The sequence below is a fragment of the Simochromis diagramma genome, unplaced genomic scaffold, assembly GCF_900408965.1.
Source record: "Simochromis diagramma unplaced genomic scaffold, fSimDia1.1 OVJJ01000753.1, whole genome shotgun sequence".
NCBI classification, from domain to species: domain Eukaryota; kingdom Metazoa; phylum Chordata; class Actinopteri; order Cichliformes; family Cichlidae; genus Simochromis; species Simochromis diagramma.
Genome location: NW_024387523.1, coordinates 1,893,299 through 1,918,464, shown reverse-complemented (window position 1 = coordinate 1,918,464; position 25,166 = coordinate 1,893,299). Strand labels below are relative to the sequence as shown.

At 40.5% G+C, this 25,166-nt stretch overlaps 3 protein-coding genes across 3 annotated transcripts; 2 read left to right on the top strand and 1 right to left on the bottom strand.

Annotated features, from left to right (window-relative positions):
• Window positions 1-3,666: 3,666 nt before the first annotated feature.
• Window positions 3,667-8,159, top strand: LOC120726666 (gap junction alpha-9 protein-like). Its single transcript, XM_040020419.1, has one exon. The coding sequence runs from the start codon at window positions 4,458-4,460 to the stop codon at window positions 5,964-5,966; it is 1,509 nt and encodes a 502-aa protein (XP_039876353.1). The 5' UTR covers window positions 3,667-4,457; the 3' UTR covers window positions 5,967-8,159.
• On the bottom strand, window positions 8,123-10,949 carry LOC120726669 (MYC binding protein). The gene is made up of 5 exons (XM_040020423.1): window positions 10,228-10,949; window positions 9,916-9,988; window positions 9,759-9,807; window positions 8,348-8,477; window positions 8,123-8,262 (listed from the first exon to the last, which is right to left on the bottom strand). Exons 1-5 carry the CDS (start codon window positions 10,240-10,242, stop codon window positions 8,218-8,220), a joined length of 312 nt encoding a protein of 103 aa, XP_039876357.1. The 5' UTR covers window positions 10,243-10,949; the 3' UTR covers window positions 8,123-8,217.
• Window positions 10,950-11,064: 115 nt separating this feature from the next.
• On the top strand, window positions 11,065-25,154 carry si:ch1073-513e17.1 (sialin). Its single transcript, XM_040020418.1, has 11 exons — window positions 11,065-11,224; window positions 15,281-15,434; window positions 16,128-16,345; window positions 16,440-16,673; window positions 17,130-17,304; window positions 17,585-17,703; window positions 19,470-19,631; window positions 20,031-20,163; window positions 21,150-21,297; window positions 21,490-21,580; window positions 22,728-25,154. Exons 2-11 carry the CDS (start codon window positions 15,350-15,352, stop codon window positions 22,893-22,895), a joined length of 1,533 nt encoding a protein of 510 aa, XP_039876352.1. The 5' UTR covers window positions 11,065-11,224; window positions 15,281-15,349; the 3' UTR covers window positions 22,896-25,154.
• The last annotated feature ends 12 nt before the right edge of the window (window positions 25,155-25,166 follow it).

Sequence of the window (25,166 nt, the reverse complement as noted above, 5' to 3'; positions counted from 1 at the left end):
CATTGCGTGGCTTGTTTTTGTACTTGCTTGACCAAAGTTCATTATTGAACACAATTCAGAGTTTTCTCCTCGGAGACCTCGGTGTCCTGTGGATCCCCAGCGTCTGCCTGGAAAACGGAGCAGGACAGCCTGTGAGCACGGCCCCGTCCATCGATTTCCTTTTAATGGAACAACTGAAATTAGATTCTCAGCAAAGAGGCAGCCATGGATGAAATCGGACGTGTCTCATTGATCGCTGTACTGGAAAAATGCATCAGTCAGATGACTAAAGCTGCAGATGGTGGAAGTCCTTATCAACTATGCGGTCACCAGTATGAGCATAATCACAAAAACAAGAGGCTGCACCACGATGATGCTGTAATCAGACTGGTTTCTCTCAGTCCCTGCCACTCCTGGTCAGTTTAATCCAGCTGTACTCCACCCTGTAAAGATTGTAGTGTCACATCTATGATGTCAGTTATCCTTAAACCCCTAAAACTCCTGTTTGGACTTTTTGTACCTGCCACCTTCTAAAAAAAACACACACAAAATGTACAGAGATGAGCTGTAACGGCTGAAGATCGAGCTTCATTTATTGTTTCTACTGCTTTTCTATCTGAGCAGAACTGAACAGCTACATCACCAGTATCATTTAAGGTGAACTATGAGGGGGGTTCAATACTCAAGATCAGGTTTATTTTCAGTATAAGGCTGAAGATTTGGTAAACAGACTGATTCCTATAACACATTTCTATTTGAATACTTTAAACATGTCTCGATCACACAAGCACTTTCTCTCTGTTTACACTGCAGTGAACAGGTTGGGAGCATAAACACATACTCGGGGTTCAGTGTCTTGCCCAAGGATACTTTGACATGCAGACTAGAGCAGCTGGGTTCAAACCACCAGCCTTCCGATTCAAAGATGACCTGAGCCACAGCCATCTATGTTTAATAATTAATGTGTTAAGAAATTAGTTGTGAGGCGGGGCTCCTGGAAGAGCTTAAAAAGTTCTGTGTGAATGTAGGGGAAAATATTCCAGCCTGCAGGGTTGGAACCATAGATGATCATTATCAGGACATGACCCCAGGCTCACATTGTTGTGATTTACACCACCACCAACCTGCCTATTCAGTGTTCACTGGTTAAATATAACAGCCTGATGTTTGAACACCCTTATTTTTATAAGAATTATTTGCTTGTTGTAGCAGAAATAGGAAACAAAGATAAACCAGACAAACACTGGTTGTACATTTTACTCTACATAAATCAAATAAATCTTTTTTTCTGGCTGATTGATAGATAAGCACAAATATGATTGGCAGGTTGACAGATGAGGTCAGGCAGGAGTCTGTTCGCAGACGACGTTGTGATCTTCAGAGGTGTTAGAGAACCTGGAGAGTTGGAGGTATGAGCAGTCAGTAGAAGCAAGACTTACCAGATGGCAGCAAGACCTGTTGTGAGGAGGAGGAGAAGATTCATGAGTGTGGTGGAGGAGGGTTGGAGTGACAGAGGACGATACTAGGGACAGGGTGAGAGGGAGGCTCCCATAAAGGGAGCAGATGAAATCCATTATGCAAGAAAAACTCTGCAAATTACAAAGTTCCTTCATGGAGGAAAACAAAATGAATAGATATGCATCTATGAAGGTGCATTAAGAAAAAAATAGGATTTTTCTTTGAATTCCTCATTAATTTGTGCAATTTTAAAAACATATTCTGGTAAATAGTCAAACAAATATTCATGAAAACAATTAGCCTGAACAAACAAACATGGAGGCGCATGTAGTAAAGCTCTCTATTGTCTATTGTGACATCTGTTGTTGGAATAAAGTAGAATTGAGGTTCTGTAAAATTAATATCTCTAGTTTTGGGAGTACCGGTCTTCAATTTGTTTGTTTGTTTGTTTGTTTTGTCCTCGGGTAAGATCCAAAAATATCCTGCTGTTTAGAAAATGAGAGCGCCGTCTCAGAACCCATATTCCCACCAAGGCCCAGCCCAGTGCACCCAGTTCTGTGCTGCTTTCATCTAAATTTAGAGGATCAAACCAGTCCAGGATCCTCTGGGTTCAACCAGAAATAGGCGACAGACAACCAAATATTTTGGAGCACATTTCACCCCTGATGACTCGCAGGAACTGGCAGGTCGTCCATTCATACTGCTGCGAGGTAAATGGCAGCAGACCATTGCCACGGAATTGATTGATGGTGTTTCACACTCTATAAGTCGAGAAGAGTTAGTGCCAGCTCGCCTCATTTGTTTTTGCCCAGTTCGTGACCAACAACAGGGAGTTAAATGTCTACCAGTGGGAAGATTTTACCTTTGATAAGAGATGAAAAATAAAGAAAAAATGCTTTCATAGGTCAGAAATCGGCAGCGTTACATCAAAAAGGCTTTTATGGTTACATTTTTATATGGAAGATAAAAGGTGAGTTACTGCTAAGTTATTGATTTGTATTTAAAATGATCGGTTGTGTCTGGTTTTACTCATTTATCTGGAAGTTTTTATAATGATGACACAAAATAGTGGTGAATAGAGTCCTGTCTCAAATGGTGTCTGCTGGGCTGTGGTTTAGTTGTAACTCAGTAAGCTGGGGCTTTTATTCTGAAGGAATGATGATTACATTTAAAAGCATCAGCAGTGAAATGTAACCTAACAGTGTTGTATTTTTTCTTAAATCACACTATAAAATAATTACTGCTGTATCAGCATGTAAGAAGCATTTTAAAGCCATTTTTCTTATGTTTCAGCTCATATTGAAAACTAGCTTTGCCGTGTAAATTTTGAATATTTAAAAAGAAAAATAAGCAATTGAAGCTCTTCTCTGGGATTAGGTTATTCTCAGATATTACCTGGTATATGCTTCTTTGCATCCTTTTTTTTTTTTAACTTGTTCGCTAATTAACAACTACACAAAAAAATGTAAATACATCACACATTAAAAAGATGATAAGTGAAATTTTTCTAACCTTAAAGAAAGTGACTTATTTTCATGCTCAAAATGAAAAGCAGCAGACAAATGTTCAGGTTCACACTGAAATAAAGCATCTAACTGATGTGAATGAATTTTATACCTTCTAAATTACACTGTGCTGTTCTGTTCCTTTGATATAATATAAAATATCAATAAACCATTTTAAAGATAGTCTTAGTCAGTAGTCTTCGTCTCTATCCATAAAAACATGCAAAACCTTTAAATACACCCGCGTTCCCCTTCACAGTTTTCTCCTTTTGTTCTATGAAAATCCTGTTCTGACCACTGGCACATGTGCATCTGTGATTTCACCACACGTGAAAAGCAAACATCAGCTTCTGTTTCCAATGGGCTACATGGACTTGTACTTTTCAGGATTGTAACGCTGCATCCTGTTGCATGTGAGGGCAATCTTCAAACTTGTTAATGGATTAGCTGCAGCTCAGGAGGTAAAGCAGGTCACCTACTGATCGGAAGGTTAGTGGTTCGATTAGTAGTAGTCCCTGGCTCCTCCAATCTGCATGTCAAGTATCCTTGGGCAAGATACTAACCCCAACTTGCTCTCCGATGCATCCGTCGGAGTGTGAATGTGTGTGAATGTAGTTATAAAGCACTCAGTTTAGAGGGAGTGCTTGTGAGAATGGGTGAATGTGGCATGTTGTATAGAGTGCTTTGAGTACTCCGGGAGAGTAGAAAAGCACTTTAAAAGAATCCATCCATTTACCATTGGTTCTTATACAGCGCTTTCCTACTGTACCGGAGCTTTATACAACATGCCCTTCACTCATTCATTCATTCAGATATTAATCCAAGCATGTTCGCACACATACAGACTCTGATATTTACTTGGGGTTCAGTATCTTGCCGAAGCATATTTGACCTCCATCTACCTCCTAAGCTGCAGCCGCCCCATATGTGGTGTGTGTCTCGTTTTAACTGTGGCTTACTACCCACCTTAAATGACAAGTAGCCAGACTTATTGCAATTATTTTAAAGTGGTCTTGGGCAGTAATTCTCCAGACTTTCTGAAGAGCTTTCAAAGTTTATCTTTGTCACTTATCAACATAGAGCTACAACAGTGAAGGTCTGCTGGCATCTGTAAAATACGGTGGGGGCTGTCAATGCATGGGGCTTAATTTCAGCTGGTGTTGTTAAGGATCTGCTGAAAAGTACCTTCACATTTTGATCTATCATGCAACACCATCTGGGATGAATCTGATTGGCTTCCTTTTTTGTTTCACTGCCAATGCAGTAAAAGCATCCCTAGACAGTGGAACATTACTGAAGCAGTGTGGGATCATGTTTATGGAGTACATAAAAAAAGCAGCCAAGATCCAAAGAAGAGCTTTGAATGTCCTTTAGGAAGGTTGAAAGGTTCTCATTTTGACAGAGAGAAGGTGAGATCACAGGTGCACAGTGCAAGTGGTTAGAAGAAACACTGAACTCCTAGTATATAAATGAGTTTCTCTCTCTTTTTTTGTTACAGAGCTGCTAAAGTAGAAAATGGGAGACTGGAACTTCCTTGGTGGGATCTTGGAGGAGGTGCATATCCACTCCACCATGGTTGGCAAGATCTGGCTGACCATCCTGTTCATATTCCGAATGCTGGTCCTGGGCGTCGCCGCAGAAGACGTTTGGAATGACGAGCAGTCCGACTTCATCTGCAACACCGAGCAGCCGGGGTGCCGGAATGTATGCTATGACCAGGCCTTCCCTATTTCCCTCATCCGCTACTGGGTGCTCCAGGTGATATTTGTGTCCTCGCCCTCCCTGGTGTACATGGGTCATGCCATCTACCAGCTGCGGGCTCTGGAGAAGGAACGCCACTGCAAGAAAGTGGCTCTCCGGCGGGAGCTGGAGGCGGTGGATGCAGAGCTGACAGAGGTGAAGAAGAGGATTGAAAAGGAGATGAGGCAGCTGGAGCAGGGGAAGCTCAACAAAGCACCACTGAGGGGCTCTCTGCTGTGCACCTACGTGGCCCACATTGTTACGCGCTCAGTGGTGGAGGTCAGCTTTATGACGGTTCAATACATCCTGTATGGAAACCGCCTGAGCACCATTTACAAGTGCGAGAGGGAGCCGTGTCCTAACGTGGTGGACTGCTTCGTCTCGAGACCAACAGAGAAAACTGTTTTCATGATGTTCATGCAAGCTATTGCCTGCATCTCTCTCTTCCTCAGTCTGCTGGAGATCATGCACCTGGGCTTCAAGAGGATTAAGAAGGGCATTCTGGACTACTACCCACACCTGAAGGATGACCTGGACGATTATTATGTCAGCAAGTCGAAAAAGGACTCAGTGATGCATCAGGTTTGCATGGGAACGACTGTGGGACGCAAGAGTACGATTCCCACAGCACCAAGCGGGTACACGTTACTGCTGGAGAAACAGGGCAACGGACCCAACTACCCTCTCCTCAATGCCTCCTCCGCCTTCGTCCCAATTCAAGGGGACCCTGGTGGAAAGCCGGACAGTCAAAAGGAGGGCAAGGAAGGAGTCCCGAGTCCCACGGAGCACAACAACAACTCCAACAATACTAGCAGTGAGACGCGGTCCCCTCCTTCAGACAAACAGGAGCAACGAGAAGATCAATCCCCACCACATCACGAGGACCTGGAGCGTGCAAGATCTGAGTACCCCACCCTGCCTGTTTCAGATGCCTCCTGCAGCACAGCGCTGTCAGGCTTCACGAGGAAGACACGAAGGATCACCCCACCGTGGAACTGCTCCACAGTCGTGGAGGGAAATGGCTCAGACAGCGGAGACTCCTACAACGGGAACAACAGCATGAAGCTACGAAGCGGCGGCGGCGGCCCCAGAGCAAGGATCCTCTCCAAGTCAGACATTAAGAGACAGAGCAGACCCCAGAGCCCGGACTCTGCAGGGGAGCTGAGCTCTATATCTCGACACAGCCGGGAGAGCAATAGTCCCGCCGCCTCCCCACCAAACCGGCGAGTGTCAGCTGCCAGCAGCGCCAGCAGCAGACGAGCCCCGACTGATTTACAGATATGAGGACTGCTTAGAAGAAGCCATTAAAACACTGTATTACTGCACCTTTTTCACAGTTTAGACTTCTTTAAAAGACAATCACAAAAAGCCTGCAGAGATTATGCTTGTGCCAGACATTCTCCAGTCTTAGAAAGAGCATATGACAAACAAGCAGTCTAACATCTACTCTTCCTTTTAGAGGGATTCATACTAGGATGCACAGCCTTGTTTTCTCAGATTTCCAGGTCAGTTTCAGGCTTTCAGAATGAGCTTCAACCCTCAAACAATCAAGCTATAAAGCTATGTTAGCAGCTGACATGACTGAGTGGGGCCTCATGATGTTTGATGATAAGTCGATTTATGAGTTATTCTGAAATGTTTTAATGGTCAAATGAAGGCTGAAGGGTCACACACGCTGAACTGTTTAACTGAAACATGCACCTAGCACTGAATTATTGCTAAACTTAGCTATCACAGATAAGAATGGGTCCTTGTCTCAGAAACCAACTTAAGAAAATGCCGACTTTTATGTTTGTGTGGTGCACTGTGCGCTAAACACATCTGCTCAAATGCGTTATTAACCTTTCATTTTTTCATATTTACAATTAAAATAAAGGCTTGCAGGTAATTCACAGACAGTATAAAAGATGGGCAGTGAACTGTAGCATCCTCAGTGGCTAACAAGCTATCAAGTGGTAAGCCAATTAGCATTTCCTGGATAATCCTTCTTCCTTAGAATATCCATTTACTTCCTGTTTTTTGACTTAATGTTTTAATAATATGACCCAAACGGAGTGACTTAACCCATAAACTATTTGAGAAAGTGTTTGCAGAGCTCAGGGCAGAGGGCTGCTTCCCCATTGACTTCTTTGAGACCCAGGTTGTTTTTGAAATCACAGGAATCACCCCCTGGTGGACATTAGTAAGAATGCAGGTTTAAAGCGTTTCTGCATTGGCTTCACTTTTCAGACCTCGAACCTGCGCCTATGTTTTATACTGTCTGAGAGTTCATAGCAAGTGTGGTTTTCTCTCTTTTGACCTCGACTTAAATAACAGTACTGACTAGGATCATTTACCTCATTAACATAATAATGCCTTTTATAGATTTCTTTCTTTTCTTTTGACAAGGGGGGATTTTAGTTTGCCTTTTAACTTGTCAGGGGTGAGACTGAGCGGGCCCACTGGCTGGTGGAGACTGATTTTGCACCTCTGCATCATAATTATGATTTCAATCATTTTTATGCAACAAAGGAGTCAACTTGACTCATCTGTTTTCTTTGTTACGTTTGACATGAAATATCTTCAAGACTTTTCCAGCAGTAAATTTCACTTGCAGAAAAACATGACAGTGGTTAGAAAATAACATGCATATAAGCCACAATGATGTTTCCATGACTGTTGCCACACAAGTGAGCCAATTCCTGCCAACAAGTGAGTAAATCTGTAGGATTTACAGAGAATGGTCTGAAAAACAGAAAATACCCAATGAGCAGCTGTTCTCTGGGTAATATGATTTGTTGACTGGGAGCAGCCAGACTTCCCTGAGATTAAATGACAACAGTAATTGAAATAACAAATCATTACAACAAAGAGCATCTCTGAACGCACCAAAGCTTGAAGCAAATGTGCTACAGCAGCAGAAGACTACATCGCGTGCCGCTCCTGTCCACGAAGAGCAGGAAACTGAAGGTACAGTTCACACTTACTCACCAAAATCAGACAACTGAATACGGGAACAAACCTGCCTGGTCTGATAAGTAAAAATTACTGCAATGCCATTTGGATGGTAGGGTTAGAATTTGGTGTAGAAAAACAGAAAAGGATGGATCCAACATGCCTCAAGTCATGGTTCAGACTGGGAATGGTGGTGTAGATCACAGTGTGATTTTCTTGCCACACTTTGGGCCTGTTATTAGCAAGTATATGTACCTAAGAAATAACCAGAGTGCACACATGTTCTGGTAACTACTTCCTGCAGGATCCTTTGTAGCCAGACACTTCAGTCAGTCGCAGCGTCTGAATTCATCCATGATGAAGCTTTAATAACAAATGAAGAATTTCCATCAGCAAAATCAAGGACCTTCAGGACAGAGAAAGGCTGATGCTGAAATGTCATTTTTAATTTAGAAAGCTTCTTGTTATACAACAACAAAAAAAAAAAAAATAACAGTGATTTTGCATTCACTGTACATCCATTGTTTAATAAACATTTACATACAAACAAGGCCTTAGTAACATTTTTCTTTTTATTCCTCCACAAAAGCAAAGAAAACCTCTACTCTGCTGCTTCCCCATCAGGCGATGGTTCATACTGCATCAGCTGGAAGATGAGGAGGAAAACGAGAAGGTTAAAGGTCACAGAATCCAGACCAAATATAGACATGTGATTATCTGTAAACGCTCACCCTGCTCCTCAGCTCTTTGTTCTCCTCCATGAGCTCGCTGCACTTCTGTTGTAGGTCAGCCAGCTCCGTACGAAGAGCCTCTGTGTCTGCTGGCTCTGGACCAGCTGCCCCGAGATGAAGCTTTATGAAACTGTTGCCATGGTTAAGGTTAACGAGTGCATGGAAATTTTACTCATCAATACTATCTAATTTTATTAGAGCAGAACAAGGTCCAACTCGGTTCTGCGTGTTAATTCAGGAGAATGATGATCCAGTTTGTAGGTTGGAGAGACTGGTGCAGGAGAATGACTCCTTAGCTTAAGAACTGTTGGCCTGTGACGGACTCACCCACTGCAAGTATCCTGCAGTATTTAAACATGTGAAGAACAACACAGAATAAATCAAACCCCATGAACAGATTACAAAAAACCCCTTAGATTTTAAATCTGCTGCCATAACAAGAAACTGGCTTTTCCACAATAAAACAGCCGAGTGATTATTTGGTCTAGCCTACATCCTTGCAGTATACCGAGATGCACAGAACATCAATATATTGATGAATTTTGATGCAGTTGATTTCCCCTATCTACATAGCTGAAGAATTGGAGATGTTAAGATTTTTATTGTGAATTAAAACTCAAAGTCTTAAAGGCTGCCATTCATCTCTAAATGGACCAGGAGTCACCTCATTGCCCATCTGAAGGTTTCAGGGGACAACAGTGCATTTAAATAATCGATTTGACTGCAATCGTAACATTTTGAGACTGATAATACCATAAATAAAAAAATAATAAACTATTTTATTTTAAATGCAGTGGTTTAAGCTCTAAACCTGTTTATATTGAGTGAAATTTTGTGAAAAAGTATTTGCCAACTTCCAGATCTTATTTTTACATATTTGCTGCATTTAAATATTCCACATGATCAAACAAATATTGGACAAAAATAACCTGACTGTCCACTTCCTAATGACTCAAATAATAATGAAAGTTTTGGAAGGCTTTATCTAGTCAAAGTTTGGACTTAAACTGGCTAATCGAGCTAATAAACAATAAACATAATAATAAAAAAAATAAAGTGTGGCTGAAGTAAACCAGTTTTGCAAAGAAGAGCGAGCCAAAATTCCTCCATAGTGATGTGAAAGACTTGTTACTAGTTATACTAAAGAGTTGCAGTTCTTGCTGGTGGCAAAACCAGTTATTAGGTTTAGGGGGAATCACTTTTTCCACATAAGGCCTGGTAATTCTGGATAACTTTTCCCCCCCAATAAATGAAATAATAATTTAAAACCTGCATTTCCAATATTAAAACACAGTAGATCTGAAACATACAAGTGTGACATATCTTTTTTGCTTTGAAGATAGAGCCACATCAGAAACTAATTGTTACCACCTGAGGTTGTAGTAAGGCTGCAAAAATGAGAAAAGGATACTCCAGTGCATTGTTAGGTTTCTCAGGCTCCTCATAAAGAGCAACTAAAACTGCAAGAAAGAGGGGGAGCACGGATATCAGTAAAAACAAATTAAAAGACTGTTTCACAGAATGCATTATCGTTAATGTCACCAGGCTGAACGGGGGAGTCCATTTACCGCTTGTTAAGGTGTCGAGGACTCCAGATTTTTCGAGGTACCTTCTAAATTGCTCCCGCTTCGACTCAGAGGCCTGAAAAAGACAAATAGTTGGATGACACACAAGTTAGGAGCCCATTCATACACCGACATAAAGAGCGCTATAAAAACTCCTTGCACTGAAGTGTTTTCAGCCCATGGTGCCTTCACTGCCTTCCACCGTGTTGGCGAGCAGGGGTCACGTTGTTATGACGCTAGCTAGCTAGTTTTACAAACTTTAAATGTACCACGTAAAACATAAAAGCTACAGAAAGTAAGGCCAAAAATACTTACTCTATATTGAGCCATGACTTCAATAATAGCCGTGTAACTCCGGGTCGTCTACAATGTGCGAAACGGAAAATAACTCGGGACTAGCTGCAGCTGTTTGAATGCTACGCAGGAGGTGACTCTGTTGCCATAACAACACATCAAATCACGCGGAAATGAAGTTCTTCCGATAAACAATCAGCTTGTAAAAGGAGAAGAAAGACTACAGAGTAGCTGTCAAAATAAGATACATTTAAACAATAAAGAAACGTAAGTTGTTCCGTTTGCGAGTAAACAACTGAAACGCCTCAGACACCGAAACGAGACGATGAAGCTGTGTTGCCAGATTTGCGTCACGGGCATGCAGAACCTACCTACCATATTATGATTTTTCGTCAGTTAAGCAACAACCCATTATAATTGGGAAATAAAGCAAGCCGAATTTTGTGTTAGGAGCTCCTGTTTGCCATGTACTACTGAGTGCTCTAAAATCGAGTAATGGATTGCTCTGATACCGAAGGTATCGTAAAAATGTCATAATTCACTGTCGAAGTCTTTTTTCCCGGGTTTCTACACTGGCATATTCACGGTGCTCTTGAGAGATATCGTCACCCTCAGGAAGAAAAAGTCAAATTAAACTAACAAATAAATACGTGCAACTTCTCTGCTTTTTTGTGTGTAATTTAGTTTCTATATTTAAATGGCTTGGCCTCGCTGCTGCCACCCCTATCTGGCAACACAGAAAGGTGAACGCAAGCCTTCACGGAAACGCGCTACCAGCGCAACGTCCGATTTATTAAACATATGAGCTGCAGTCATTGGATAGTCTAAAACAAAACTAGGCGTGGTTTATCCATCGATCGGCCCCTTCCCGGGGCTCACATGACTTGGGTGTAAAAACATCAGCACGGAAAGGAGTTTCTATTGTTTCGCCGGCTTCAAGATGACAAGTGTCAAGTGTTAAGCCTCCTGTGCTTCTACCTCCAATAAAACCTAATGAATAAGAGTTTATAATAACAAGGTAAGCTGATATAACAAGGTAAGCTGCTTTTGATCGATATCCGGTTAATCAGTGACACATTGTAGCTGAGCTGTTAACAAACATTTCCTGGCTAGGGCATTTAACAGCTAGTTCTAGCTTTAATTGGAAACGTTTAAGTATATTAACACTTATTTAATGTGTCTGAATGTTGATGTAGAGTTACAGTTACGTTATTTAGACATATTACACCATGCTGTGGTGTGTCTCAGTGTGGGAAAGATGAGGTGATTTAGCTCCGTTTCCTAAAATATTTAATGATATTCATGTTACATCTACTGAAGGATGAACAGATGCTGTTTCTAAATATTATTTAGTTGGATTTATTTATTGAGTTATATATATAAAAAAAAAAACTCGTTAAAACGACAACAAGTTCTGTAGTAAGTTATGCATATGAACATTTGAGATCTGGTTATCCGTCTTTACCTTTTCAAACCCAGTTCCCTCCAAACTAAGCAGCAGAAAAAGTCAGTGTAATAATATGTTTACTATTCCTGAAGAGGTGAAATGTGCTCTGAGGATCATGATAGACTCTCACACACACACATTTGCACACACGCTCACTCGGAGTGCACGAATCACATGGTAAAGGCAATAATATAAGTTTTGTCATACAAAACTCTTAAATGGATTAACAGAATACACATTGTGGGAGCCATCTGAGGATAACTGATAATAATCAGATTAAAGTACCTGTTTAAAGGTCATATTAATTGTGGATATTTTCTAATATTCTTATCCTGATTGGGCTCACTTTCTCTCAGGGTTATTTTTTTTATTTTGTTTTAGTTCTTTTTTGTGTGTGTGGTAACTATAAGTTTGAAAATACAAATCTGGAAAGTTCACGGTGCAAAAAGGTGAGCCTATAAAAAAGTACAGACTTTAAGTGTCATTACTCAGTGAGAGTCTCGGGTGTTTTTCCACACAGCTGGCTATTCAAGTTCGCATACTTCTCAGAGTGACATGGCAAATTTAAAGTAAATCAAAGAGGAAAAAACTTCTTACATTTAAAAAATATTAAACTCTTTGCAGATTTAATGACTGATTATTTGCATAAATTATTGTTATTAAAGAAACATGTCAGGCTGTAGCTGGATGCAAAGTGGAAGTGGAAAACAGGGGGGGGGCAAAGATTAATCCAAAAACACCCACAAGGTGCTGGGGAAACACAGGAGGATGAGGAAATCACAGCACACATGACAGCAAACACCAGAGCAAAACAGAAGAGAAAACCTGACACTATCAAAGTAAAACAGGAAACAACTGAAAGGCAGAAACAAAGCAGAGAGATGAGCAGACTCACACTGGATGTAGAGACAGTGGAAACAATGTGAGAGACTAAAATAAAACTGAAATAGAACCCAAAAAGTAATGACATTTCACCAGGACGTTCACAAAAAATGGGAACAGGATGCTCAAAGTCAAATGACCATGACATCAGAACCAAAACTGTAGGCAACAATAAATACTTTTTATTTTTTCACTGTACCTTTTTGCACCATAAACTGTGGATCTATTTTCAAAACACTGAGGGGATGACCTCAAGTTAAGGACAAATTAATGGCGATGTCTCCCTTTTTTCCCCAAAAAGTGGATAATCAAAAAAACAACCTGGAGAAAGTAACCACTGATGGAAAACCTCTCACAAACTTATACTCCGTTAAAGTTCAGTCCAGCGTCTTTTTGAAGCTTTGAAATCTAGGACATGTTCGTCTGAGTCACAGTTTGGGACTAAAACACACAGACTGACTGACCAGGTGAACTCCTAATCATCTCAGCCAAGTGTGCCAGACAGCAGCTGTGGTTCAACGGCTTATTCACAGTGATTACAAGCGTTCATTGATGAGATAAGAGAGGCCACTGTCATGACACCAAGTTTCACTTCTTATGTGAGAACATCTTGACCTCTTTGTCTTATAAAACTCTGTAGTTAGCTTAACTACAGGGTTTCGATTGGGTCGTGTGGGTGTTTAAACACATTTAAAGTTCAGTCTCATGTGTCTAAAGGCTGCTGGATGAGCATCAGAGTCAGAAAATATATGAACTTGACTCTACTGAGATGCAGAGATGATTAACTAAACTCATAATAAATGGCTCTTATTGCAGTCTACCAGACTTTCACTCTTCTACTCTGGATAATAAAAGTTTTAAGAAATCCCCCACCCAAACTCCAACAGTTTAAAATTCAAGTAAATTAAGATTTACTATGATATGTCACGTAAATAATTAAAGTCATGATATTTAGGAAGCCGTTCCCCAGAAAGAGGATGTGAGGAAGTAACAGGAATTGTTTTGGAGTTTCACTGAGAGAGATAAACTTTTTATTTGTAACAAAAACAGTGAGAAGGAAAACAGCTAAATCTGTGTGTTGGTCAAAAGAAAGAAAAGCAAATGCTTCATCTGTTGATCGGCCAATTGGCACAGCTCCACAATCTTCTGCAGTTTTCCTCTTGTTTGAAACGTTTTCATCATTTGTCCCGATTTTATATTTTACCTCTTCATTATGTCTTTAATCTTAAAGGACAGAAACAAAATGACTTCGAAAGAGATGACGGTTTTATAAAAACGTCATCTTTTCTGCAGAGCCTTTTAAAAACTTGCTGTACGGAGCAGGATCGAAATGCAGGAACTAAGCAGGAACTAAAAGTCACTTCAGGTCATCTTCTCTCATAACAAACATACTCCAGCAAACAGATTTAACTTACCACAAAGTCAACTGTCAGTGTTTTCCATTCTGCTTTAGATCTAATCTTTATAGTCTCATTTTGCAGCTATTCTGTGTTGTATTATCCACGATGATCCACATTTATTTCATGTTTATTTCATGTTTATTTCAGACAGACTGAACATTGATTATTATTAAAATTATTATATTTATCCATGGGTCCGGATTTTTCCAGCACATTTGAAGGATTCTTGATTAGATTGGCATCGTTAAAGTTCTTCAGTAGTTTTTGCAGCGTTGGATTACGAATTTTCCTCTCCCGTCCAACAGGATGTTTGGAACAATATTGCAATGTCAAAGAAACCTCTGCATCTGTATTTCCCAGCAGAATATTATTGTATTTAAAAACTGTCGATCTATCACTTCAACCTATTGGTGTTTTTAATGTTTTGGCTAATAGCTGTTGTGTTAATTTTCAGACATACACTGACTTTGGTAACCACGATTTAATGAAATCAATCAAACTTTATTTGTGGTTCAATTCAAAGTGCGTCACCGATGATGGACCAGCTGATAATTTAATAATATTTGTTTTGTAAAAGAGGAAGCTACAGAGAAATTAAATAAAAAATTATAAAGAAATAAAAACAACATTTAAAATGGTGTATAAGCACAATCGGAAGATTTTAGGAAAAAAATGAAATACAATAAGAAAAATGAATTTTGGAAAAAAATAAACAAATAAAATTTAACATAAATATAAAATTAGATAGATATTTAAAAAAATTTTTAAAAAACTTATGAACAATTTGAAAATAATTAAGGAACAAATATAAAATGATCTATTATATTACATTAGAATAACTCCTTCCATTACATCCAACTAATATCAATTAAAGATAATTGATATTAATTATTAATTGTCTCTCTTAATATGTCTGTATTTTCTAACTTTTAATCTGATCTTTGGTCACACAAAACCTGTTTAAAACCACGTTTGTACCTGTGAAAACAGATGTGTGTCAGCCTGAGGTTGTGGGTTGTGTTCTCAGTTCCCAAAAAGCTTAAATTTATAACAAAGAGCAGCTGAAATAACAGCAACAATAACTGCTGTGTTAGTGTGAACGCTCTCTGAGCTTCATCGTCAGCATCATCATCTCCATCAGAGCCAATTCGGGCATCAGTAACTTAATGAGTTCAGACATGTGGAAGTATTTTGGAAGTGGAAGAGCCACTCTGTGTGTGTGTGTGTGTGGGTCAGCATGTTACAGTGTCCAAACCTGCTGCCTGTCAGCACGCCATGGCATTTGTCATGTGTTTGTCCCATATCCTCTTTATTGTGGTTTAATAAGTTGATCTTGCCTTTGCAGACGTCCCGGGCACCATGGTGCACTGACATCGACACAGACTGAATATTTTCCTGGATCCAGCTGCCTGCCATGCCACCACCCGATGGCTGCTCCATCAACTCAGCCGCTTCCGATGAGAGTGAGGACACGGAACCTCTCATCGGGAGTGATGAAAGTGAGGAAAACATTTTTTTACATGTTAATCTTTACCAGAAATATTGAATCTGCTTTGAAAAAATAAGCTGAACATGCAGCAGGTTGAGCTTTTGGTATCACTGAAGTGTTTGGATCTAATTTTGAACATGACTACAAAAATGAAGCTGTTAATTTTGTTGTTTTGTAGCGATGGTTTTCAGTTCTTCAGTGCACACATCAGCATTAAAGATCACCTGTCATATAAGACCTCAATGAGGCAGCAGACATGGAATCACATGCCGCTGTAAAGATATAAACGATCTTGGTGATGCTTGGAGGCCAGGTTTTTTGGCTTGTTACGGGAAAAATCTGCAATGCTTAAAGAGAAATGTTTGTTATAAGGTCAAGAAAATTATTTATCTATTCAGCTTATTTACAAAGCCTTCAAAGTTTACCCAAAATGCTCTTTGTGGATTTTTTTGTTATGTTTTTTTATCCAGTGAATGATCAAAGAACAGAAACTCCAGGGTACTAGTACTGATGACTGGAAGCAATATCATGCTTTCACATTGTGGTGCGAGTATGGAAGCAGCTCTTCTAGGGCGGTATCTGAAAGTAGTTTCTGTATTTAAAGCGGCTCAAACGCGCGTGGGAAAATTACCTAAAAGAGGCGATCTGCCAAATTTAAGGCTCTTAAAAAAAATACACTATTTATTTCTCTGTGTGTGATCAGTTCCTCCTCGGTGCTGCTCGGCCCGCTTCAACCTCGCCTTCCTGATGTTCCTCGGCTTCACTGTGGTCTACGGTCTCCGTGTCAACCTCAGCGTCGCCATGGTAGCCATGGTGAACAGCACCGACACAGATCCAGACGGAAACCACTCCGTCACCAACGCCTGCCCACCACCATCAGGACGCGAGAACACTAGCAATAATTTCCAGCAGCCTGCCGGGGTAACGCCGCTCGAGCATTGATAGAGCCGCCATCAAGATCTCTCCTCGCGCTTTATTTTCTGTGACGCCTCCTCTCTGTGACCTCTTGCCCCAGGTCCCTCACTACAACTGGGACTCTGAGACTCAGGGCTGGCTGCTCGGGGCTTTCTTCTTCGGCTACCTGTGCACGCAGATCCCGGGCGGCTACCTGGCCGGTCACTACGGGGGGAAGTTTTTCCTGGGTTTGGGTGTGCTGGGCACGGCTGCCCTCACTCTGCTCACCCCTCTCGCTGCCAAATGGGGGTCGTACTGGCTGTTTGCACTGCGAGCTCTGGAGGGCTTCGGAGAGGTACGACAGGGGGGAGACCAGACGTGTTTTTCTTTATTTCTTTGACAGGTTCGTTTAAGCTCTGAACACCCATCTGTGGTAACCGTATTTATACTAAGATGGATTGATTAAATAAATAAATTATTACTTGAACAAAAATCTTTGAAAGGTAAGAAAATAATAGGAAAACTCAAGATCTCAGAGAATAAAAATCCAAATTAGGGGTTTAATAAGTTGTGGTATGAGGAGTCCTGCGTCTGCTCCTATGGGCGATACAGGCCTCGCTCTGCCAGCGTGATCAGCTGTGAATGACTGCCAAAAATGTAACGAGAAGAAAAACCATTGGTACACTTTTTGGTTTAACCTTTTTACACCTACATCAAGAATGACTCCAGGTGCTTGTAGTTGCCAACGTAAAAAGCTTCTATAACAGCGGGCAGATTATTTTCTTTACATTGTCTCTGTGTGCATCTCTAGGGTGTGACGTACCCGGCGATGATGGCGATATGGGCTAGGTGGGCTCCTCCTCTGGAGCGCTCTCGCCTGATTGCCATGTCGGGATCTGGGGGCAGCTTTGGCGCCTTTGTGGCCCTGCCGCTCACTGGCTACATCTGCCAGATGCTGGGCTGGCCCACTGTCTTCTACATCTGTGGTGAGGGGAACACACACTGGTGCCACCACAAGCCATTTTTTTTACTACATCTGAACAACAAAAAACTGTTTAGAGCAATTTGTGTATTATTGAGGCTACACAGAAGTCTTGTTTTAATGTACAGTGATGGCAGTCTATCATTTGAGCTTATTCCTCTTTGGTTTATGACAACAGTAACATTATTTTTCCTCTGACTTGACCTTGAAGACAATCACTGTTTAGCTCTTTGCTTTCACTGCCAAATCTGCTGATTCTTTCAATCATTCACCTCCTCTTCCAGGCAGTGCTGGTTGCCTCTGGGCAGTCTTTTGGTTTATCTTTGTGTCAGATGACCCTCGCAACCATCGCCGAATCAGCAAAGAGGAGCAAGATTACATCATTAAAACCGTGGGACCACAGGTACGAGTGAAACATTAACAGATATTTATTTACATTGATCCTCGTGTGTGTCTCTGTCAGGGGACCCTGTTATAATCTGACCAAGCAAGTCCTTCATATCTTTTATACTCCTTATATTTATCTGGAGCTATTTGTGTAAATCTATTTTATACATAAAGTTTCAGACGCCATGTGACTGTTGTTTTTGTTTGTTTTGTTGGTCCTCATCTGCTTTTTAATTATTTTGTGCTTTATATAGGGTCCTTGCTTTGAGAAGCACTGCTCTGTGACCCCGTATAAGGAAACTCCTGCAGATTCACAGGCAACACATGACCTCAGTCCTGCCTTTTAGTTGTTAGATTAACTGGGCATCTTTAGTAAATACCAACAGCAGCTTTTTTTAAACCCAAAAAGAGATTTGAAAACATTTGCAAATGTTTTTTGTTTTGTTTTTAAGTGGAAAAAAGTGGTAGTGTATATACAAATGACATTGCTTTCCATTGCTGTTCAAAATTGTCCCTCACCTGCTCCTATGTTGTGTATTCTTTTCTACCTGCAGTGAAGAGTGACTCATCACTTCCTTTATCTGACTTCCTGTTTCCATTTCTCTTACTGCTCTGCCTTTTCTTACTCTCTCTTCCCCGCAGCTGACCTTTTGTCTCAGTTTGTTTTATATCCAAATATGTTTTCGATCCAAATATATTATAGTTTGATCTTCTTCAATAGGTTTCGTTTCAGTTTAGATTTTATTGTTTGAAAAGGTTTCGGAGGAGGGGGAGGGGGGAATCGCACTGATGGACAAGTATTGTGGTAAACTTGGTTTTAAGGGCTTAACAAGTTCAGATTTGGTTTTAAAGTACAAACAACTGCAGACAAACCGTCACATAGACATTCAGGTGTTGGTGAAAAATAAATCCCTCTCAGCTCAGTTTGACCAAACTAATAAATATAGATTAAACTAATAAAGATTGAAATCAAAGACATTTTCTGCATATTTTTATGCTGTTTTGTACAGTTTTTGAGGGGGTGGTTTGGTTTTTTACCCCTCAGCCATAAAAGGCTCATGGAGTGTGGTCATCATTGTCCACGGACAGGTGACGTGGACACCCAAGTCTCCACGGGTGTATCTGCTAAGAATGTAGACCTCAAGGTTTGAGGTCAGAGGTCAGGTTTCCTGAAAATCGTCTGAGTGTGATAATTCTAGAAGGAAGTCACCTAGGATTTTGAAATTGATAACATAAGTCTATCTACTAGGAGGCTGAGGGGGACCACTATCTGTCGCCAGTATGTCACTAGTTTTTTTTTTATACCTATAATAACTTAAAACAGAACATCCTTCTTAACCCTACAGATGTCCTGTCTATGATTATGTTTTTGTTGCTGCAGAGTAGAGCCCAGCATTAGTTATTTTGGCAGATGATAAATGAAAATTGAAAAAGTAAGCAGAAACACTCTTCAGGCATGTTATGAGTGTTGATGTTGCATGGTTTGTCCACCAGAAGACACCCATTTGCAACAATGGGAACATCATAAATGCAGCCAGCTGATCCAACCTGAGCGTAAACAAGTAAATAAACATCTGCTTAAACTTCGGGTAAATCTGTTTGTGTTTCATATGTCTGAAATGAAAAAGTATTGGCTGACATACTGGCTTTTAAATCGTCAAATATCTGCATCAGTATCGGTCTTAAAAACCATATATCAGTCAGATTCTACTGCAAAGTTCTTAAATTGTATTATTTCAGTACATTGTTATGATTTTTCTCTAACCTGAACCGATGCTTCAGGGTACAGGTCATGGCTGGTCCTTGCCTTTGCTGCACATGGCGCTGTCTGTCCAACTGTGGGCCATCATCGTCACCCAGATGTGCTCGAACTGGGCCTACTACACCCTGCTCACATCCCTGCCCACCTACATGGACGTCATCCTGCACTTCGACCTGCAGTCGGTGAGATTTCCCTTCACTTGTTTCATGTTTACCGAAGCGCTTCAGATGTTTGAGATCAGAATAGAGCCACATGAGACTCACCCTAAGTAAAACTTGGATGTGAAATTTCAGTTTTAATGTTATGATAGATTACAAGGACTTTGTTTTATCTTTGACCTCTGCTTCTTTTTTCTCTTAATTGTAAAAAAAAAAAGTAAAAAATAGAAGAATTGAAACACTGTTGGATAGTAAACGTGTAGCTTTATCCAAAAATGTGGAGATGTCAGAGAGGAAATCAAGTGAAAGTCCCAAAATCTGAAACTACAGCATCAGCTCTACACTTTCCTGATGTCAGTGTTTATATTTCTGTATTTTTGTGTTGGGACAAAGTCTGAACATCTGTCTGTGTGTCTGTATCAGAACGGCTTCCTGTCCTCTCTGCCGTACTTGGGCAGCTGGTTGATGGCGTGGCTGTCTGGAGTCATGGCGGACGCCCTCATCGAGCGGCGAGTGTTCAGCGTCACTGTCGTTCGCAAAATCTTCACGTTTGTAGGTAAATAAAACTTGAGTGCTCATTTCATCTGTGTGCAGGCTTACATACATATAGGTGTTTGCATACTCAGAAGGTAAAGCAGGAAGTTAGTCTCTCAGGTTAAAGTCTTGACTTTTAAGAGAGTGTTACATCCACTTGTAAAGAATTGTGTGAATTTTCTGGCCCCGCCTGGTTAGAAAGGAGTCAGGATTCCCGCGCTGCTGGTTTAACATTGATATGAAAACACTGTCACAAAAGGTTGTCCTCTGTCTTCATGCTGGATTCCTGCTATGATGACTCATGAAATCCTCCTAGAATGTAGGATGCAGCTGAATTCACAAAGAGCAGAAAGCCTTAGAGTCAGCAGCAGCAGCAGTCAGCTGATTTGGGAGTTATTTTGAGACTAATAAGTTTGCTGGATCTTAGTGTTCCTCTGCCAGCAAAATCCCACTTTAAGCCAAGGCATTGGAATTACAAACATCCAGAAAGAACGAGAAACACGGCACAAACTAAACTCTGCTCATTTGCAACACTTCGACAAATATTTTACTACAGAGATCATTTTATGTGATTCGTCTCTGGGTCCCTCCCCGAGATGAAAAACTGTGTTCATCAAAGCTTCGTCTGCAGTTTTTACATGTGACACAGGAACAGTTGCTGTTCAACACAAACAAATGCAGATTAAAGTTTGAGTGACTTAATGAAGCAACGCTGCCCCCGTGTGGTTTAGTTTGCATTTGTTGTTGTGAAGCGATAGTATGAGGCCTGCAGGACTCCAGGTGACTGTGATTATAATGTACTTGTTTTTTAATGCGTGTGTGTATGCTGTGGTTTTACTGGTCTGGGATGAATGTGGCCCATGCACTGAAGTGAATTTCCTCCCAGTAAAACCAACACTTCACTCAGAATTTGGACACGAGTAGATCAGATTCTCTCTTAAAGAGAGAAAGCGACCCGGTACTGTTTTATTTTTTTCCTGTTCCAACGGCCGTCTCTTCTCTCCACAGGTCTGTTTCTGCCCTCGGTTTTCCTCGTGGCTGTGGTTTACGCCGGCTGCGACCACATCCTCATCGTCACCTTCCTCACACTGTCAATGACAACGGGAGGGTTCAGCGCCGCCGGAGTCTTCATCAACCAGATAGACATCGCTCCTCGGTGGGTGTCGTCGTCCAAACAGCTGATTAAGTTTTTACTGCTTAACAGTTTAAACCCCTGAAAACGTGAAACACATAAAAGCTGCAAATCACTCAAGTGAACTATACATTGATAATCAGAGTCCACAGATCTAATGAAGACTTGGATAAATGAAACTGTGACAAACAGGTACTTTGTTTCCTGCTCCTGCAGGTATGCAGGATTCCTGCTGGGAATCACCAACACCTTCGGGACTATCCCGGGGGTCGTGGCGCCGATCGTAACAGGATACTTTACTGAAGATGTGAGTATAAAGGCTAAATTCATCATCTCACCAGAGCACAAAGTCTTCTTAAGTAGGGTTAAGCTATTTTGTGTCTTCCTAACATGAGGAAACCTTTCATAGCAGAAGCTGATATGCCAAAGTAAAAAGAATAAAACCCAACCCTAACCTGTTTTGACCTGTGCCCTGAACTACAAAGCGAGGTCACTATACGGAGGACATATTTATGCTATCTGGATTCATTTATCCCAACTATGGCAATCAGGATAAACAAAGGTGGTTATCATCTCGCTAAACCCAGGGTTTATCAACCTAGCTATGAAAACATTCACATTAAAGGGTTGGCGTTGGCGGCATCTGACCAATCACAGTCATGGACAGTGATAATTTTACAAATAAGGATAAAACTTTATTACAGAACATGAAGGAGTTAAACATGTAAAACAGACTTGCATCACTAAAACAGATGCAGACATATCAGCAAAGTATTAAAAGTACAATATGAATCTCTGTGCAATACTGTATTAATAAAGTTCAGGGAAAGCTGGCAAAAATGCAGACTCTGTGAAGTAACATATCGAGCAGTATCACAGCTCTTTCTCAGACTGTTAACACCTGGTGGTGTAAACGTTCTGAGAGCAGTGAGTAAATACAAAAGCATAGACTTCTTACAAATTAATATAAAGTCCAAATTTACAAATAGTTGCCCTTTTTATCTATCATATATAATATAAAAATAATAAAATTGTTATGAAGTTTAAAACCAATACACAGAGCTGTTTTCTAAGGACTTGTTGATCTTTTTGTCTCAAACATAACCTGCTCCAGGTCTACAGCATAAAAATCATGTACCTCTGTGTGACTAAAAACCCAGGTTTAATCATGAAGTTATCGAGATAAGCCCATAATCCTGCTTCAGTGCTCTGGTGGATGTTAGGAGGGTTAAAGTCGGGCTGATGTTGCTGGACGTTTGAGTTCTCAGGTTAATGGCTGCAGCGTACGTGTGAAAACAACAGAAATAGGAATGATAACAAAATCATATCTTCATATTTTTATTTCTTCAAGGTGGAAAATACACAGAAGGCATCATAAAATAGTTGAAAGCAGCAATAATTCACTGTCAGATTCACAGTGTTTAACATTCATCGTCCTCTCCTCTGGTTGGCAGCGCACTCTGGCCGGCTGGGCAAAAGTCTTCTGGGTTGCCGCTGGGATCAACGCGGGCGGTGCCGTCATTTACACGTTTCTTGGCAGCGGCAAGCTCCAACCATGGGCCCTCACTGAGGAGGAGCGAGCTGAAGCTGAGAGGAAGAGGAACAGGTCCATCTCACATTAAAGCAGAAATATGCATCAGCAGCAGAGCCTTTACTCAGGCTTTAAAGACACATATACGGTTAGCTAGTTTTACACAGTTTTCCGATTTTAGAGGAACGTGTCTGGAGGTTTAATCTGTAAATTCAGGTATAAATTAAGGGACTTCATGCAGTATTCACACTTCATGAACCAATAATGACTTCAGAGGTACAATATGCTCTTCTTGTTTACGAGGTGAGCTGATAGACTTATTTTTACAGTAATTCCAGCAACTATATTACAGTTTATGGAGCATTTAAAATTTCCTGTTAGGCGCATTTTTAACCCTTTAAATTCACTGGGAGGTGAAATTTCAAGGGTTAGGATGTTATCACTACTTTTAAGAAAAGATTCGTTTTGGTGCAGATGACATATTCGAACACGTGCTGCCTTTTAATAATCAGGAAACACGTTTACTCTTGTTGATAAAGTTTTAATCGTTTGTATGTGAGTTTTGTTTAAAATTTTCCGGGTGATTTTGTTTCTTTGCACCTGTTTGATACTTACGACACTTCAGGTGAGACCAAAACATATCACTTTTTTTAAAGTTATTTTGGTTTTTCTTTTAATTTTACCTTGAACAAGGTACAGTTTGGAACAAAATGCATATTTTGCACAACAGGAGGGTCACTCCACATAAAATATACATATCTGGGGGGAGAAAACCACCATCAGGTGATTTTTCTTTAACGTAAAATAACTTTTATGCATTTAATGAAGCTTTGAATCTTCATGCTGTGAATATTTTCTGGGTTACAGGCCATCAGAGTACACAGGGATGTGTTAAAATTTTGGGCTACTTTTTAAGTCACTTAATTTTTTTTTCCAGCATTATTTAGCCTTTTTAACCTACATACAGGACATATCCACATTTTTCAGGATCGGTGTCATGGGTTATATCATAGCTCAATAGGAAACAACAATTTAATATCTTTGATGTAGAGGAACAAGAATGATCACTGGATGTTTGACCTGTTTTCTTATAATTCAATGGAGATATCTGCATTTTGGGTATACTTTCAAGCACCATATGACCACGTTTTACGGGAGGCTGATCTAAACCAATTATATTTCATGAAAGTTCTTATTTTTTCCCACATTTTGATACCAGCATCATCTTCTAGCTCAGATTTCTTCTGTGTTAAAAGAGAAAAACAGCGTCTTGCTCTTTGTAGTTGTTTTGACATGCGCAAGTTTGGGTCCTGAAGAATGTTTTTAAAGGTAAAACTGAAAGCTTTGCCTCCAGCTCAGCTCTTTCTTCACCACAACAGTCATGTTCAAAGTCCATCTCACCAATCTGTCAGCCCACCTAACCCTCCACCGTCCCATCACTCATGGATAAAATCCTCCCTCGCCTGGGGACTCCTCTCTCCTCCCACTCAGAGTTAAAGATCCTCCGTTTTCAAGCAGGGAACCACAGCCTCAAACTCTCATCCTGGTTATTTCACCTTTCCTGTTCAGTTTCTGTCAGTTTCCTTTGGGATGAGACGGCTTCAGACAGGAACATCGAGCTGCTGTGAAGCTGCCTTCAGTGCGGCTTCCTCGTCATCTCAAAATTATCCAAATCTTAACCCACCCTGTGTACTTTGGGAGCCTGTAACTCAAAAAATACTCACAGTATTATAATAAAATTTTGCATGGTTTCATTAAAGATATGAAAGTTATTGGACATAAAAATCAGCTGATTTTGAGGGGCTCAGGTGGGAGACACTGACTGATTTTTCATGAAGCGATCCTCTTATTAGTTTGTCGCACAGCTTCGTCTTTGACTGCTTTGTTTGCAGTTTTCTGACCACTTCTACAGACTGTTTATTAGGACCAACAGAAGCACTTTTCAATGACATGAATACTCAGGATGTTTTATTCTGATAAGAGTGCCAAAGACACGTGAAACCTTACATTTTAGATTGGAGTTTCTTCACTTGTTTTTAAGACTTAAAGCACCTTCGGGTGCTAGCATTTGCAGTGTTTGTAATCATATGGGTTTGCTTCAACAGTAAGAAGCTTCCTTTTATAAACTACAGTGATTATTTTTTCTATATGATCTAGGAAATACCATCATGCAGTTTTTCAAAGAGCACTGTGATTGTAAAGATGTGATGATTTATTCACCTCCTCTGTGCTTTAAAAATGTGTGATGTCATGAAAATGTGTGCTTTTATTTTGAAAATAATTTTGTTTTAACTTGGATTACCTGAAAATTAAAGTGAGTGGCATGTAACCCTCGTAATGTCCTCCCATACTCCTTCTGTCC